The sequence below is a fragment of the Ochotona princeps genome, chromosome 5 (assembly GCF_030435755.1).
Source record: "Ochotona princeps isolate mOchPri1 chromosome 5, mOchPri1.hap1, whole genome shotgun sequence".
Taxonomy (NCBI): domain Eukaryota; kingdom Metazoa; phylum Chordata; class Mammalia; order Lagomorpha; family Ochotonidae; genus Ochotona; species Ochotona princeps.
Window position 1 is genome coordinate 7,016,162 of NC_080836.1, and position 19,204 is coordinate 7,035,365.

Genomic DNA, 19,204 nt, shown 5'->3' on the forward strand with positions numbered 1-19,204 from the left:
AATTAGACCCAGTGTCAAAAGAAAAGATACACATGTGTGATGAAATAAATCATGTCACAGAAGTAATAGCATGCCAGTGTAATCAAATGCCATTCAACCTCCAAATTCTGGATTTTTGAGACCCCATCTTTCCCAACATGGGAAGCCCAACTATGTATATTGACCAGAAATAAACTAAGAGCCTTGTAACTGTGTAACTGAAGAGGGCATGGACTCCCCAAAACCCCTGCGAGGGTGATCCAGGTGAATATCAGGGAATACAAGGCTGGAATATGACTACAAATCAGTAAACTGAAATCTAATTAATTGTGCTTCACTTGGCGTGGAGCAAGCCTATGTGAAAACAGTGGGGATGGTCAGCCTGAGATGGACCAAGGGCAGCTCAAGGATGTGAGGTGTGATACTGTCAGTTCTGTACAGTTGGTAATATCCAAGTGAGACACGAGAAACACCAGATTTCACTTTATTCTCATCATAAGAAGTGTGGAACAGCATGGATTTATAGGCAAATGCCTTGGTGACTGTATCTGGACTGAATTCCCATCTTTCCATTTGAAATATTGCATCCTAGGGTGGTTTGCCAGCTCTCAGAACCTCAGCATCCTATCTTTGAGGTGATTATTAACATAGTCATAGTATTGTTCTCAGAATTAAGTGAGGCTGTGTGTAAAACTTGGTGTTAATGCATCAATTGCTAAATGAAGAAAGAGGCAGCTGCCACACTCATGCCCACCGGTGTGGATGCTACCCTCACTATGTTCTAAGAGTAGTAGCCTCAGATTCTAGCGGTGTATATGACTTAAGGGCAATTTCTTTAGGAAGAGTTTCTCTGTGTCAAAGGCAATGCCAAATTTAAATATAATTATGTTGTCTGTTTTGTTCTGTCATTTTTTTTTGGAACCTGGACTTCTTCTGTAATAGGTAGATACTTCTTAAAAAGTTTAAAGCAATACAATATAAATCACCATTCACATGTGTAAATGTGGTTCTGGGAGTAGTAAGAAGAAGAATGGAGGAGTAAAAGAATTTAGAGTTTGAAGCAATGAACTGGTTTTGGAATCCATTCCCAAGGCCCTAAAACAATATGTTGTGCCTCCAAATAGAACTGAGGCAGGGAAGATGAGAATACAGCAATGGAAGTAATTAGTCAAGAATAAGGAAGTAAGGAAAAAGGAAGAGGTCAAGACAGTAGTGTTCATGGTCTCACCAGTTATACAGGTGAGGCCACAGGTGGGTTCCCATAGAAAAGGTGAAAGGCGTTCTAGAAAAAAATGATTAGTTGTAGAAGTTTGTTCATGTGCATTTGAAGTGCCAACTGACATCTAAGGGGCATGAATAGTAGTCAGTGGGATGAATACATGACCAGGCAAAAATAATTGTGAAACAGAGTTAAAATACACACTTTTTGGATGTAGAATTACTATAAATTCAGGTGTATGCCTCTAAAAACTCAAGAAACATGTGTGCTATTAAAAACAACAGCAACAACAAAACCCTGGGGATGAATTCTACTTTTTTTGTAGCAAAATAAACTTGCACTTTAATTCTCTTTTCCATTAAAATTCTGTATGTGTTGAGTGAAGAATCTGTATGTTTGTGTTCATATGTGTTGGTGTATGTGAGATATCAAAACCAAAGATAAAAAAAGTATTGGCATAATGGAAAAAAGAGAAAAAGCTGACTGCTGTTGAAGAGGAAGGTGAGATTAATGAAAGAACGTAGGTCCAAGCACAATGGCTCCATGGGTAAATCCTCACCTTGCAAGCACTGGGATCCCATATGGGTGTGAATTCATGCTCCAGCTGCTCTACTTTCCATTCGGCTCCCTGCTTGTGGTCTGGCTAAGCAGTAGAGGATGGCCCAAACTTTTGAACCATACACTCACATGGGAGACTCAGAATAAGCTCTTGGCTCCTGCCTTCAGATTGACCCAACTCTAGCCATTGTGGCCATTTGGGGAGTAAACAGTTGGGTGGAAGATATTTTTGTCTCTCCTTCTCACCATAAATCTTATCTGTCTTTCCAATAAAAACAAAAAAAATATTTAAAAGATAAATTAAAAAAAATTTTTTAAGAAAATGTAGAAAATTATTGAGGGAAAAGTTTGAATCTACTCAGAAAAGGAGTTGGGAAAGATGAGGTTGAAGCTCAAAGCATGAACCCGAAAGTCAGGATTAGCTTCTGCTAATGCAGGCATTTGGGAACTGAAGTTGTGAGTGGAAGATTTGTCTCTTCCTTTCAAATTAATTAATCTTTTAACCAGTTTGTTTGCTTATATAATAAGGAAGAAGAGGCAAAGGGAAACCAGTGCAGGCTGAAGCAGTCAGACGAAGCTCTCTTTGCAATGCCTGCAATAGCTGGGGATGGCCCAGGCTGAGGTCAGAAGCCAGGAACTCAGATCCAGCTCTCCCTCCTAGGTTTCAAGAACCCAACCCTTTCAGTCAGCAGCCATTTCTTCTCAGGTTGTTCTTTAGCTGACGGCTGGAATTGGCAATGGAAGTTATACTTGAACACAGTGACTCTGATATGGAACGTGGACCTCCCAACCGATGCTTTAACCTCAACTCTAAAAACCCTTTAAGATACCCTAACTTTAAAAAAAAAAAAGTGTTATTTATTTATTTATTTATTTTGGGAAGTTAAATATACAGAGAGGAGGAGAATCAGAGAGGAAGATCTTTCGTCCAATGATTCACTCCCCAAGCAACTGTAATGGCCAGAGCTGAACCAATCCGAAGCCAGGAGCCTCCTTTAGGCCTCCCACGCAGGTGCAGGGTCCCAAGGCTTTGGGCTGTTCTCCATTGCTTTCCCAGGCCACAAGCAGGGACCTGGATGGGAAGCAGGGCTGCCAGGTCATGAAAAGGTGCCATATGGGATTCTGGTTCGTGTAAGGTGAGAATTTCAGCAACTAGAGTATCGTGCTGAGCCACAGACCGTCTAACTTTTTAGGTATCTTTGCTTACCTCTAGCTAATGTTAAGTTTATTGTTTGCATAACGTCTTCCCAGTTTCCAATGGGAAATGAAGATTGTATACACTCATGTCAGTACGTGAGTAAATATCCTGAAATAATATGCAGAATAAGCTTGATAAACCATAGAAATGAAGGATGTAAAATACTTGGGGAGCTGTTTTGAGAAAAATCGATTTGATTTTCATGATGTAAAGAGAGTTGCAGATCATGACCAGCGGATTGTTCCAGAGAATGAGAACTAAATATTCATGGTTATCAGCAATTGAGTATGTTGAGTCGCAAGCATGCACCATACAAGCTAATAGCTTTGGTGTCTATATTAAAACCTGGAAGTTTTGAAGAAGGAAAGAAGAAGGGGAGTAACTGTATCTTAAATCTATGAAGACACCTGGCAAGCTTTAGCATGTTAGTTAACAGTTACAAACCCTTTTGGGGCCATTCCTTGTCTGTGACCACAGGAAGCAGAGGGCATTCTGTAACTTACTCAAGGAGGCATTTTGATGCTACTTCAGTATGACTTTTAAGAAAACTGAGACGTTGGGCCCGGCGGCGTGGCCTAGCGGCTGGAGTCCTTGCCTTGAACGCCCCGGGATCCCATATGGGCGCCGGTTCTAATCCCGGCAGCTCCACTTCCCATCCAGCTCCCTGCTTGTGGCCTGGGAAAGCAGTTGAGGACGGCCCAAAGCATTGGGACACTGCACCCGCGTGGGAGACCCGGAAGAGGTTCCTGGTTCCCGGCATCAGATCGGCGCACACCGGCCCATTGCGGCTCACTTGGGGAGTGAATCATCTGACTGAAGATCTTCCTCTCTCTCTCTCCTCCTCTGTGTATATCTTGCTGTGATAAAATGAATAAATCTTTAAAAAAAAAAGAAAACTGAGATGTTGGGTTCTTCCTATAGTTTTCTAGTTTGTCCCTGATACGCATAAGGTTCTAATTATTACATCTGAGAACCTGGGAAAAGGATGTAAAGAAGAAAATACATTATCTAAATAGGTTCAGTCACACAAAAGCTTACAGAGTAGCTAACAGTTAGCCAAAATTGCTTGGCTGCTAGGAAAAAAGTGCCAGTAGGTGACACTTCATCCTTTTTTACTGTGAGGATGTAAGAAAAAAAGTGGAGTCCCTTCCTTCATGCTGCTCTTTAGTATTTGGTAAAACTCCAAGACTCGGCTAATCTAACACTGACTCATGCTTCGCCATTCTTTTGCTCTGAAGAGTTCTTGAATATTTGTGTTGACATACGTGTTCCTTGTTTTCAATGTCAGCATTTTATTCTTCATTAACATATATTAATTGGATTTGTATATTCAGTACAATGTGCAATGATCACATTAGAGTAAATAACATGTCCTTCCTTTTAAACATTTATCGTTTCTTTTGTTGGGAAGATCCAAAAATCTCTCCAATAGTTATTTTGAGATGCATCCGTTTTTGTTATCAGTTATGCTTCTGAGTTATAGGACATTTGAAATTATTCTACCTATCCAACTCCACCCTTGTTACCAACAGCCGTCCTCTCCAGCCTTTTATTTAGCTATTATTATTTGGCCTCTAGTAGTCACCATTATTTAATTATTATGTTCTATTAGTATGTAATTATATGAAACAAACCATATAAGTTATCACAAATAAGTGGGGAAGTTTTGTGGTTGCCTGTCAGTGCTTGACTTTACCTCACTGAACACAATTTATTCAGGCCTCCTTTTTATTCTACTGCAGGTAACATGATTGCCTTCTTTGTTTTAGTGGCTATTACTCCATTGTGTATAAAAGCATATTTTCCCCATCCATACATCCATCAAGAAAACACCTATGTTGATTCTCTGTTGCGTCTATCATAAATAGTGTTAAGATGAACATTGAGGTTAAGGCATCTGTGCCACTTGCTAATGCTTTTCCCTTTGCACCAGTAACCATTCTTGTTTCTCAGGGGTTTTTTGTACATTTCTTGTGCCCTCACAATCTCCATCACTGGAAACTCTGATTGACATCATCCTTCATTATATCACAGGATTTCTTTTATCATTGTCTTAAAATATTCCTAGCATTTTACATTTTATTTCAAATTTAATAATTATTTCAGCACATTATTGAGCCTCTACTGTGTACTAGTTAGTACAGTAAGTATTGAACATAGTGCTGACTTTGGCTACTAGCTATTGATTTTGGTATATATAGTATCAAATTAATGTTATTGTTACTACATAAAAGATAAGGTAATCAAGGCTAATACTGATATTAAACAGTATACATATGCATACATGTACAATAATATACATAATGTACTTGGAAACAAATGACTTCAAGTCAGACCAACCTCTTTCCAATGAACATGTTTTCCCACCAGACAGTCACCTCCCAAAGTTAGTGAACATCATTATGTAAGAATCCCAAAGCTGCTCCAAAGTTTACAGCTTTGGAATGAAGCACGCAGATACAGACTCCTTCCCTATCAATATGTTCAACGTTCTCTTACATCATTTTATTGTGTCTAACCCACCCCACCATCCTAAGAGCTTTGAAATATTGGAATCATTCCTGTCACTCACATATTGATTTCAGTGAAGTGACTTCAATATGAACTCATGGGCATGAGTAAATGTACAGGTTTCCCATAATGGCTGGTTGCTGATCAAATGAACACAATCATTGTATGAGATTGTCTGTCCACTGGGTTAGCTTCCACCATACTTTATTGAGTTAGCTAGGGAATTTAAATCTGCTTTTTCTCTGCTATTTATGAGTTATCCTTCATTTTCAATTCTTACAATCTAATCACTGCTGTCCCTGGTTATACTGTCGAGTTTACAAGTGGTTCTTAACTTCTAGCAGTGGAATCCAGTCTAAATGTCCCAAGTGTGCTATAGCATTATCCGAGTAAGTTTATCAGCTCAAACCCTCAGGTTTTCAATAACAAGTGGCAGTGGACAGATGTGAAATGAGTCTGAAGATGTGCATAGTATCCCATCTTTGCAGTAATCAAGAAAATAAACTACATAAAACACTTAAAAATGAAGCACAACTGAAAAGTGCCATGCGGTGAGTTCTCATAGCTTATAAAAAGCCAATTTAGATATCATTTAAGTGCCATAAGTGTATCTATTTTTACTGAAAGGCTGAGACATTTGGATAAATGTATGCATCTGTAGAAATGCAACAATAACAATGCATACACGGCTGCATCCTCTGCTCTACCTGGTCTACTCTCCCACCTATATTATATGTCTCCTTAAATACTGAATAGATGTAAGTATACACAGTATGTCACTGACTCTCTGATTTCTTATATATACCACTTTTATTAAAGATTTGTTTTATTTTTTTTATTGGAAAGTCAGATATGTGGGGAGGAAGAGAAGCAGAGAGGAAGATGTTGTGTTTGTTAGCTCACTCCCCCAGGGGCTTAAACAGCCGGAGTTGATGCGATCCAGGGCCGGGAACCGAGCCTCTTCCAGGTCTTGCACATAGGTGCAGGATCCCAAGGCTTTGGGCCACCCTTGACTGCTTTCCCAGCCCACGGGCAGGGAGCTGAATGGAAAGTGGAGCTGCCAGGATTAGAGCTGGCGCCCATATGGGATCCCAGCTAGCGCAAGGCAGGGACCTTAGCTTCTAAGCTACCGTGCCAGGCACTATCACTGTGTTTTTGAGATTTACCCACAATGCTTAGAGATGAGCCATTATTCTTTCATGCACCTTAGAATTCCTTTCTATAGATAGAAGATAATTTGTTTATGAATTATGTTTCAGATAGCTATTTAAAGTCAGTTTACTTTTATAATAAAGATATTCTAAACTATCAAGTTGTGAGAAAATGTGCTTCATTTTTCTGGGGGAGTAAATACCTATGATATTATGGCCAGATCACACGTCAGTTGTTTTAAATTATGAAGGACTATACCATTGTAGTAAAATGGGGAAAATCTGTCGGGGGGTGGGAGTTTGGAGGGGAATCCCAGTCCACACAAAAAAAGAAAAAAGAAAAAAAAGTCTTATAAGAATACAAGACAACGGAACTGATACAATAGTTCAACTGACTACACCTACTTCAAGCACTGGCATCCCATATGGGCACTTTGGATCCATCTCCGTACTTGTGACTTAGGGGGCAGTGGAGGATGGCACACGTCTTTGGGTGCCAGAAGAGGCTCCTGAGTCTTGGCTTTTGACCAACTCAGCTCCGGCCATGGCGAGTTGGGTTAAATGGGTGGAGAGTCTTTCTCCCTGTGTGTCTCTTCCTCTGTAATTCTGCCTTTCTAAGGAAAATAAATCTTTACCAGAAAAAAGGTGTAAGAAATTATCTAATTCAGCTGTCTCGTGTGTATTTCATTTTAGTGTTTAGCCGTTTGTTGTGTTGAAATATAATTTTGCTGATCTTGGCAGATTTTAGGATAATCTAGACTGGCTTGTAACTCTAACAAGACATTTGTCGACAATTAAGCTGCAGAACATTTTTTTTGGGGGGGGTGTGCAGGAAAATCCTCAACACCATGGTGAGGAGTGACTAATCTTTGCTGAATAGTAACCTATAGCCATTTTAAGGTATATAGCAGCTAGTCCTGTATATAAACTAAAATTGAAATATCAGTGAGCTAATCATAGGATGTGGTTAAGAACTTGCATTTTTTTTAACATACTGGTTACTCAAAACCATGTCAATTCCATAATGTTGTAAATTGCTGTTGATGTTATATTGGGACTCTTAATTGATTGGGATGATATTCTACCAGCTCTAATTTCGGACCAGAAATGGTCTCCCCAAGAAACTGTTCAACCCATCTGGACAATAAGTAGCTGGACTCCATGCTTGGTATATGTTTGCAAAGAAAGAATCTTGATTGAATTTGAACTGTAATGCTGCATCAAGGTGGAGGAACCCACCGGGGGGAGGGGAGAGGTGGGGGGATTCCCAGAGCCTATGAAACTGTCACATAATGCAAAATAATTAATAAAAAATAAATAAAATAAAAAAGAAACTATCTAATTGAATTTCAAAACACTTGCATCATGCCCAACCTATCAATATTCTAGTGATTCATTTGTAGCTCATTTATGTTCTCAGACTTTTTAATTTTAGTTATTGTATCTCATTGTAATTTCAATTTATAGTCCTTTGATATGTAATAATACTGAGAAGTTTTGAAGGGTTACTTTATGATGTTCCTTTTAAATTCCTTTGAAAATATTGTAATTATTTCTTATTGGCTAGCATGGTTCTATAGATTTTGAATAAATCCTCCTTAAGGCAAAATAATTGCAAATTTAAAAAAAAAGAAATTTGAATGTGTTGCCAAAATCTGAAAATCAAAAATGTGATTACATTAAGAGTCTGTATTCGTGCATGATATGGTGAATAGATTGTGGAAGTATTCACACCGGTGACTATTTTATTTATTCATATTCAAGATGAGTTAATATGTGGTTTTGCAAAAATCTCAGTAGTTAAGCACCAAACATTAAAGCTTAAGTTCCCATTAGTGGTGCAGGGAACACAATCTCTTGTACATAATCACAACAACATACAGGAAAAGATGAGTTCCCTTGCCAAGGCTGCAGAGTGGTACGAGAAAAGGGGAGAGAAATAGAATAGGAATCACCACTGCCTGTTATCTTACTGATTGCCTCAGATCAGTGACCATGCTAAGTGAGTACACACAATCTCACTGGATCCTTCAATAATACTCTGAAGTAGATGTTGGCTTCATTTTGAAACAGCACAATGAGAGGTCACAAATGAAATTGCTTCTCCAACTTACAACTTACAAAGAGGATCCTGGAGCGGGGATTCCAAAACAAATGTGTGCATGTTTCTAGGGCTCTGCCTTTCAGGAGAGATGCCAGCATGTGACTTGGTGCCTAACTTTCCATGACATGACCTTACACTAGTCATCCAGTCTTTTGAGCCTCATACATCCCCACTTTTAAATTGGGCTAATGGCAACCTATGTATAGGAATACTGTGTTAGGGGAAAAATGTCTAATCCTGTGCATATCTGTCTCAAATCAATACTGAGTCAATTTTTACTCAGGTCAAACAGTATAATTCTTACCACAGTTCTCAAAATACAATTTGAAAGTAAACACAATAGCTTTACCTCCTTTCTTCTCGCCAGTTTATGAGAAATTGACTAGTCAACTCTAATTAACAAGCAGAAAAACAAGATCTTTGAAATAAGAACTCAATGAAAAGATCACAGTTCTGCCCTCACTATAATGTCTTGTTTATAACCTGGAGCTAAATATGATGCACAGGTAAATATGGTGAAACCCCCTGGGCAGGTTTTGGAGTGATCTTCATGCTGGATTTCTGATTGTCATGTTACTGACAAGACAGCCTCACAATCTCTCTCTTTCTCTCTCCCTCTCTTTCTGATGTATTTTTATTGAGGTGGTAGATTTATAGAGATAAGGGGAGAGAAAAAGATCTTCCATCCATGAGTTCACTCCCTAAATGCTGCAACAGTTGGAGCTGACCTAATCTGATGCCAGGATCCAGGGCTTTCTGTCAGGTGTTCCATGTGGGTTCAGATTAGAAAGGCTTTAGGCCATTTTCCACTGATTTCTCAGGCTGCAAGCAGGGAACTGGATGGAAAGTGGAGTGGCCAGAGCACGAGCCAGTGCCCAAATGGGGTGTTGGTGCTGAAAGGTCAAGGATTAGTCAGTTTAGCCTTTGTCCCATCAACAAGCCCAGCTCTTGAAGGGAAAGGGAGAGTGTTAAATGTTATTTTATCGCCGCATCCCGCAGGTGAGATGCTCTCAGTCACAAGGAGTTGCAACAACCTTTGTAAACTGTGCTTTTACAAACACATTTCAGAAGGTGTAAAATCCACTTCTGTTTGGAAGGCAGCCACAGGTAAAGTGGAAAGCCACTGGCGTTCCAGCCTTTCACACATATTGGTGAGCTATGAAAGGCCTTTTGTTACATCTCCTAAACAGTTGCGCTACTGCAACCAGCGGAATCCTGTCTCAAAACAGGAGTCTTGGCAGAGATTCCCTAGGTCATTCATATTTTATCCTCTATTTTTTAATCTTATTTTTTTATTTTGCAGGACAAATTATACTGGCTTAATTTCTTTTAAAGACCACTTGCCTGTTACTCAGATCGTTATCACGGGTACCAACAGATCTAACTCAGAAGCTGCTTGGAGAGTTGGTCCATTGCGTTGCTATGGTGACCGTGAGTATAACGCTGAAACCAGCTTTCTCTTTGCATCGCCTGATCACATGATAATGCTCTTCCCCTTATCCCTTTCCCCCCCACAATGTGCTCCAGCATGGAAACCAGTCCAAATGTCCCATGGGAAACGATGGCCCATGTTGAAGGTTTTTCTTATTTGCAGGACACTTCTGGAATGCGGTCACATTTGACACAGAAGCCTCTTACCTCCACTTTCCTACTTTTCAAGCGGAATACAGCACCGACATTTCCTTCTTCTTTAAAACCACAGACTTATCGGGAGTTTTCTTAGAAAATTTTAGCATGAAAGTTTTCATCAGACTTGAAATGAGTTGTAAGTGTACTCCTTTACAAACGTAACATCACTAGTCATCAAAATATGTTAACTCCTATCCTTACCAACCAGGCATATATATACTGTCAAATTACTTTCAGTGAAACATGGTCAAAGTTGCAGTGACAATCGCATGTTCCTCTGAGGCTTTACTGTTAAGTCCTGGGGTGATCATACACACTCGAGAGAGACTCTTTTTGAAAATTACCTAATTAGTTTTACTTTTTCATTGTAGATTTCCTTAGGCTCAGGAATTTCCCTTTCCACCCCCTCACCCTTCCCACGATTGATCTACTGTTTTCCCATAGCACAGTTCTTCAACAATAATTCTCAACAAAGTTTCACAGTCTGGGAAGAGCCTGATGGAGCAGTTCTATGTGGTGCAGCGACCACGTGGTGGAAATGGCTGCCCAGTGTTTTTAAGGATTGGGATTTTAATGCCCCTTATGAGGGACGAGGAAATGAGGTTGACTAGAGACTTCCTGTTGTGTGCATTCTCTGGGGATGCTCTACACATTCACGGAGGAAGTACTCAGTGCTTAAGCAGTGTCAATCAGTACTGTCGATTATTGCAATGATTCCCAGTGGGGTGAGGTGGATATGATCCATCAAGGACTCACTCCCGACCCACTCCCACAAGGCAGCCTATTGTGTCCATTCCAATAATGCCTAAAGACTCCTATCACAGTGTCTGTTCTCTAAATGACAGGTACGTCTTATCACTGATTTTAGGTCGAACACTTCACATGGAAAGCAGAAATGATTATGATGGTGCCTTCTTGTCACTTTTTGGGTTGGACTCTGCACTGTAGTTTTACTTCAAAACTAATTTCCTTGACTCAGCTCCTTCCACTAGGAGAATGCGATGACCCAATGAAAGTTCTCATGCTTTCTCTGCTACATGCTAACAAAAAGTGATTCATCTAGTAAATCTGATGTAAGCATAGATCTTTTATTTTTTAACATCATCCCTTACATACAGATTATAGGCAATAGCAATCAAACATTAAAATGAAGAAATGATCAAATGAAAGATTATTGGATATTGTATGTGTAATGCGAGTGTATAGAAATACAATCACACACACACACACACACACACACACACAAAACAGCTTTTTGATTCATTAAAGCAGCGGCAAATGTCATGGCAGTATATTACCACAACATAATGAGTGATAATTTAATGTTAAATACCTGTCAATGTCCAATTCGCTTGTACTATGTTGTTGTGCTGTTTGGCTTGTATCAAACAAGAAAGGTGCATTTGATATAAGATGCTGTGAAGTTGAAAATAAACTAAAATCCACACATGTCATTGATGTAGTCTTCATCAATGATCTGGTGAGGATTACTTTACAAATCCATCAGATTTTGCAGCCAGACTTCATATAACCCCTCTTTTATTGTTATCAGTAAAATGATCATCATTAATAATAAATTATAACTATATTATTAACATTAACATTGATATTATTAATTCCCCACCATTTGTGGAAAATATTGTATTTCTTATAGTTAGAAAATATGTCTACACTCATTTTTTGTAATTTTGGCAGGTAAAAATAGCATTCATAGCAAGACATTTCTACAGCGACTTGGAGAGGAAAAGGCCTTTGACAGATGCGGTGGCTCTGAATTGATTTTCATGCCATCCCCAACAGTATTTCTGAGCATCAGCTTTCCAGATGGATTTATTCAAATTGCTGGAAAGGAAACATCAAGCTTCCTTAAAATTTTTATTCTATTCCCTTTTGGGTCATTTTAAAGTGACATTTGAGTTATTCATCTTTGTTGTTAGTCTGTGGTCTATGAAGAGTCAATGTATGGCAAGTCTCAGTGAATCTGTTCCACATGGGATTGCGAAAGAGACAGGAACTGTTTGGGAAAGGCTGTTTGGGCTATGGTTTCTGACAGTCAGTATGACACAGTAGGAACAGCCATGGGGAAACCTGAAACTCTGTGAATTTTATTCCTCCCTCCTTTAAGTTGATGTGTGGAAGCACTTGGGCACTCCTGCAGTACACATTGTTACAGCCAGATGGCAGTCAAATATATGTGAACAGTGTTAACATAAAACCATCCTGAACTGATAGGTAAGACCCTAGGTATATGTTGATGCTGGAACATGTGGCTAATGCCAGATGACACAGGGCTGGTTGAACCTCCCAATTGCACAGCATGATTGGTAGTGGAGATGTTTTCTCTTTCTGTTCTGATATCTGATAAACTACTCTATTTCAAAGCTAGCCCTTGCTGTGGGAGGGTTATAGCCCATGAATAAAGAGTTTCCTCTTGCTTGATCTCCCCACTCAACCCCTGGTGTACAAATCATTAGTTCCTAAGAACTTGTGAAAAAATGATTTTGGGGCTTGGCGGCGTGGCCTAGTGGCTAAGGTCCTCGCCTTGATCCCATGTGGCCGCTGGTGCTAATCCTGGCAGCTCCACTTCCTCTCTGTCTCTCCTCCTCTCAGTATATCTGACTTTGTAATAAAAATAAAATACATCTTTAAAAAAAAAAGAAAAAAAGAAAAAATGATTTTGGCCAAGAGAGTAAACATTGCAGATGGGTTATTACTAGGGCCACTTCTATGCTTAGGAATGGGGCAAATTTTCTCTAAAGACAATGAGGAATTAAATGGTAATTTTCTAAATCAGATTTTGAATATTGTCAGAAAGATGATATTAGTCATGAGAAATCAGTTGCAATTTTCTAAAGTGACTTTCAGGGTTAAAATATTACAATTTCTAAGAAATGCTTGGAAATATATGGGGAATTAGTATGCATTATTCATTTTTTCTTTCAATATACAAAAATCGTTGGTTTTAGGTAGTTGTAATCTTTGCACTGATTGTGAGCTAATGCAGGATATATCATTATCTTATTCTCTAAGTCACTGCTACATAACCTCTCCATTTCTTATTCTAATGTTCTGGCAGGTTCCTAATAATATTAGTTCAAAGGGGCTCTTTATTTCAATATGAATTAGTTGAAAAGGAAAACAGTTACTGAATTCAGGCTCAGTACTGAAAGGAGTGCTGAGCAGGCATGAAGATACTTCCCCAGTAGGCACTGTGGTCTGCTCTTCGTGCCAAGGCTGTTTACAGACTAGTGGGGTAGGGTAAAAGCAGTGAAGAGATGGCCATACAAGAGTGTATTCATGCTGGGTGGACCTTAAAAGTCGCAGGAGTAACCTTGCAGGAAGGAATTTGCCCAATCCCTTAATGTTCCTCCTCAAGAGTCTCACTGATCTGTACCTGTGTTTTTCTCAGAAAGAAACAAATGCATGGCCAATCATATTGCATGTGGTCATCTGAACCAGAAACTTTAACTTCAGTTCTTTATGGGCTGGCAGTCCGTGTGGTAGGGGAGAAGTACTTGCTACTACTTATTGAGCAGAAACTACTTGCCAGGCAGAGTTCTAAGAACTTTTTCAGAATTTGTGTAAAAACAACATGATGATGAAGCACAGTGTGTGTGTGTGTGTGTGTGTGTGTGTGTGTGTGTGTGTGTGTGTGTGTTTACTTGTTTGTTTCCAGTTTATAGAGTAAAAAACTCAGGCATGGTGAAGTTCTGTTTTTTATTTTGTTTAGTTGTTTTTAAAGTGCCTTAAGGTCCAGAGCCTTCAGAATTCATTCATTTCAGCTACATGTTTTCTTTTTATAAGGATTTATTTTTATTGGAAAGTCAAATATACATAGAGGAGGAGAGACAAAGAGGAAGATCTTTTCATCTGCTGATTCACTCTCCAAGTGACCACAACAGTGGATGCTGAGCCAATCCAAAGCAAGGAGCCAGGAACTAGGAGCCTCCTTCAGGTCTCCCACATGGGTACTAGGTGCCAAGGCTTGGGGCCATCCTCTACTGCTTACCCAGCCCACAAGCAGGGAGCTAGATGGGAAGCAGGGCCACTTGCATTAAAACTGGTCCCCATATAGGATCCCTGGTACATGCAAGGTGCGGACTTTAGCCACCAGACTACCATGCTGGGCCTTCAGCCCCATCTCATTATTTCTCCTTAAGATGAGGGCTCAGCAGTAAGGGAAGTGATTCAAGCTCTCAGCATTAGCAATGTTGCATATGGAGACTTTCTATCCTGAGACTGGTTTGTTAGGATATAAAGGCTCAGAATGAGGTAGAATAGACCAGGGAGAGATTTGATCTTGATGTCTGTAATAATTATTATTTCATGTATACAATAATTCAGTAAACCAAATGTTTTTTTTTTTTTTAATTTCTCTGTCTGGAAGTAAGAATAGGGGTCATTCACAAGGAATGAGCAAGAAATGAAGCTCTGGCACACAGAAAACCTACTCGTTTACAGTGACTGATGTGCCAGCTCTCGTTTGTATTGAACATACATGTTCTTTCAAATTTAGGGAATCGTGATGACTGGAGCTATAATATGTGGTGTAAAAGAGCAGAATGGCAACAGGCCATGCCTTTGAAATCAGATTTTTCTTAGCAGTTGGGAAATTGTGAGCTAAGTTTTTCTCTCAACTTCAGTTTTTCTTTTTCCCATTCGTAATTTAGAGACAATGATATTTTCCCCTTGTGCTCATTTTGAGAATTAAAACAAGAGAATCCACTGCCGTTGCTTAACATAATGTCTGGCCTAAAGCTGACCGTCCCTATTGGACAGTGTCTCCTATCTGTCTCTCTTGAGGGATGTATCGTCAGGTCCACACTGCATTTATCATCATCACTGCCAGCACTGTCATATCACCATCTTCACACCATGGTTACCACCCTGATTACCACCACCATTGCCTCTGCCATTCCTACCATCACTGTGATCACACCCCTGCCACCATCCATTGGAATACCACCAATAGCATCCTCATCATTATCTCCTCACTTTTAGTACCATTACACCTGTTCATCTGGCTTCTGTAATTTGTAAGTCATTGTAGAGAGAGTGAGCTATGACAGAAAACCTGGATGAAGACAAGATTGGATCTGATTGTAAGTACTGCTGCTTGCTGTTGTCATCATCACTGATAAGAAAGTTATGCTTCTGAGCTTGCTTTCTACTCATTTTATTCATGGGAACAGCATACATGTTTTGAACATGTATATTTATAAGATGTAAGGATATTCCTGTACCTCCCAGGGCATGAATTTCTAAGTTGCAGAAATGGAACTGTCCAGCTGGCCCCAGGATTACAGGCAGCCAGGAGAATACAGTGGAAGGTGGAGGAGACCCCAAAACACCACGCTTCAAAACTTATGTCTCAGATCTCTGTTCAGCTTCCTAAATTTGAAGAGTAAAAATCAGTTAAACACACACACACACACACACACACACCCTTAGTATCTAATGGTCAATAGAACTAGTGGTGATTTCAATACTGCAGGGGTTTTGCAGGAAGTACCCTTCTCTGTAATGTTGATTTACAACCGTTTCTCTCCAATCCAGTCTGATGTTTTTGTCTTCTATATAGTAACAACTCACTTCATTCCTCTTCTTGTTTCCCTCTTGGCTTCAGCTCCTTCTGAGGTCACCTTTGCCATTGATGTTGGGAATGGACCCATATTGCTCATCATCCAGTCTCCTTTTCCTCTGAATGACAATCAGTGGCACCGTGTCTGGGCTGAGAGGGACCTCAAGGAGACCTCATTGCAGGTGGACAACCTCCCCAGGAACAGTAGAGAGACCACAGAGGACGGCCATTTCCAACTGCAGCTCAACAGCCAGTTGCTTGTAGGTAGGAGACAACTTAAGGCACCCATTGTGCAAGTGACTGTACAAGACCACAGTGTGGGTGCAAAGAAAGCCCTCTGCTATTTTAGGCCTGGGGAATGATTGTAATATGTCATACAGTCTTAGAATCATAAAACTGATTCTGCGGAATCTTTGATGGATCACAGCAATAAGAGATTATGCTCACCATCCACCAATTTTAGCCCACCATGGGCTCTTTTGTTGTCTTTTTTATTGTGGACATTATCTTCACATGTTCAGGAACTCCTTTAGATTTTTTCCAATATACTTCATAACCATTCTTAGAAATTGACTCTGTGTGCCTAAGGATATGCAGAGCTCAAATGAGTGGTTGTCTTTTCCAGGGATTCTTGATTGTTGATAACTACTGATGAAAGTCTGATGTGATAGTTGAGCTGTCTCAAAGGGATTGACGTTGCCATAATATGGCTGAAGGAAGGGTTACTCGTTTTAAACTAGGAAAGTTGTTTGCTGCTTCTTGTTAGGTTGCTGACATACCTGTGTATGACCCTCAAGCAGACATTGATATGTTGTCCACTCCTTCTGTAAGACAGAGAGTTGGCGTTGGGCACCATGTTCATACAAACTGAGAGCGACTTCTGGCCATAAGACTGGAAAGATTTGGATGTCACCCTGAGTTCTTCTCTCTTGTCACAAGCAGTCCATGAGCTTCTGTAATGATGGAAAGAATGGACAAGTAGATTCAATGAGACACTGATTTTCCAGGACATTGTGTGTGTGTGTGTGTGTGTGTGTGTGAGAGAGAGAGAGAGAGAGAGAGAGAGAGAGAGAGAGAGAGAGAGAGAGAGAAGAGACTCAGAAAAAGTCAGGGGTTAGATTAAGGGTTCTCTCTTCAGTGGTTGGATCCAGATCACCCATGTAAGAGACTTGGATTGCATTTCCAGCCCCAACTTTGAATCCGTTCAGCCTGCCCACTCTGAGCATTTGAGGAGTGAATGGGAAGATTCATTTTCTCTCTCACTTTCACACTCTCTCTCTCTCTCTCTCTCTCTTTCACACACTCTCTCTCTCTTTCGCACTCTCTCTCTAATAAAGTTAGAAAAAAAGTAAGCAAAATGTGCCTGCCAATAGAGAAGACGTAGCAGAGTGTCATACTCTGCAGAGTAGAGGTTTCGTACTCTTCTGAGCAAGAACTATACCACTCTATTCATACCCAAAAGAAGTTAAGATTTAAGTGATTAAAAGCAGTTCATGATTGCAAATCATTTCCTTCGTTAATCACCTGGGTGATGTGAGTTATTGGTAATAAAATTTATTTTAGAGTTTAAATTACTATGATAATTCTATGCAAGCATCATATTTTGTTTCTCTGAAGCAGTTTGGTTGTTATCAAGACTTAATATCTTTTTGATGCAATCATTTCAAATATGCTTTAAATTTTCATAAAATAAATAATATAGCACGGTTTAACATATTTCCAGAGAGAAGATGGAATACTTTTTTTCCCTCTCATGTGAATTTTATATGACTACAAAATGATCACATGAACTGAATCTATGATGAACTTCATGCACATATAAAGGAAGGGGTGTTATCTGTGTTTCCTGGCGGATTTTCATCTCCAGACAAGGTCATGTTGAGCAGCCACAAGGAATGTTCCAGTTCCCATCTAGGGACCCTGAAGCTGTGATGCTCCCCAAAGTTTTATAAAACCATTTAGATCTCTTCAGGTATCCGAATACAAACAGAATATGGTGAGAAAGCACTTGAACAGAAACAATGCAGTTGAAATACCCCAAAGTGTCGATGATAGATTGATGCTTTGTTCTCATAGTGTTAGTAAGTCTTTTCTCATCCTGGGAAAAAGGGATCTGGACTCAAAACCACTGTATTAGGGAGGCAGTTTTGTCAGAGGAGTAATATGCTTGCTATCTGATTGTAGCTGCCTGTGTCCATCTTCAAGGGCTTGATGCTCTAAGGTGGAAAGGAAAAGGAAGGGAAGGGAAGGGAAGAGAAGGGAAGGGAAGGGAAGGGAAGGGAAGGGAAGGGAAGGGAAGGGAAGGGAAGGGAAGAAAGAGGAAGAGAGAGAAGGGGAGAGAAGAGGAGTAAAGGAAAGAGAAAGGAAGGAAAAGGAAGGGAAGGGAGGGGATCGAAGGAGAAGGGAGGGGAGAGAAAAGGGATGGGAAGGAGAAGGAAAGAAGGAAGGAAGAAAAGAGGGAGAGAAGAAGTAAAGGAGGAAAGAAAGACAAGATGAAAAAGAAGAAAATGGAAAGAAGGGGTAGAAGATGCAGATGGAGAAAGAAAAGCAAAGTGAGGAACAAAGAAGGAAGGGAAGGGATGGTAGAATGAAGGAGAAGAAGCTAGTGCATCAATTTAGGGATGGGATGCATTTGTTTATCTATTTGCCTTAGAGAAGTTCATTTAATTTATTTATTTAGAGGCCTATAGAAAACAGGCAGGCCAGTACATTTCCAAAATGTTCTCAGCAGTTGAGGCTGGACCAGCCCAAATCCAGGAGCTGTGGCATTCAGCTGGGTCTCTCACATGGGTGACTGAGAACTTGAGCCATCACTGAGTGCATGCCCTTCAAGGTGTGCATTGGCAGGAAGCTGTGATTGGGAATGGAGTTGGAACTCAAATTTGGGCACTGTGGTAGGGGATGCAGGTGGTCAAGCAATATATTCATTGCTGTGCTGGATATTTGCCTCAGGAATATTCTTAGCACTGTAATTTTTCTTGAGCATGTAAATGAAAGAACAGGCATCAATACTGTTGTGCTGTGTTCAATGAGGGTTCCAGGAATTGGGATACTTCTCTGCAAGTGGTAAACATTGGAAGATGTACAGAAAAGAGATACAGAGAAAGATCTGTCCATTGGTTTACTCGCCAAATAGCCACAGTAACTAGAGCTGAGCGGATCCAGAGCCAGAAACTCGGTGCTTCTTTTGGGTTTCCCATGCAGGTGCAGGGTCTCAAGGCTTTTGGACCATCCGCTATTGCTTTCCCAGGCCATAAGCAGGGTGCTTGATGGG

At 40.1% G+C, this 19,204-nt stretch overlaps 1 protein-coding gene across 1 annotated transcript in view; it reads left to right on the forward strand.

The window, feature by feature from the left end:
• Positions 1-19,204, forward strand: part of LOC131480344 (contactin-associated protein-like 5) — a 478,118-nt gene that overhangs the window by 391,590 nt on the left and 67,324 nt on the right. The window contains exons 15-17 of the mRNA XM_058664336.1: positions 10,024-10,151; positions 10,315-10,485; positions 15,976-16,194. Of these exons, the coding sequence (XP_058520319.1) occupies positions 10,024-10,151; positions 10,315-10,485; positions 15,976-16,194 (518 nt within the window). The remainder of the gene's footprint in view (positions 1-10,023; positions 10,152-10,314; positions 10,486-15,975; positions 16,195-19,204) is intronic.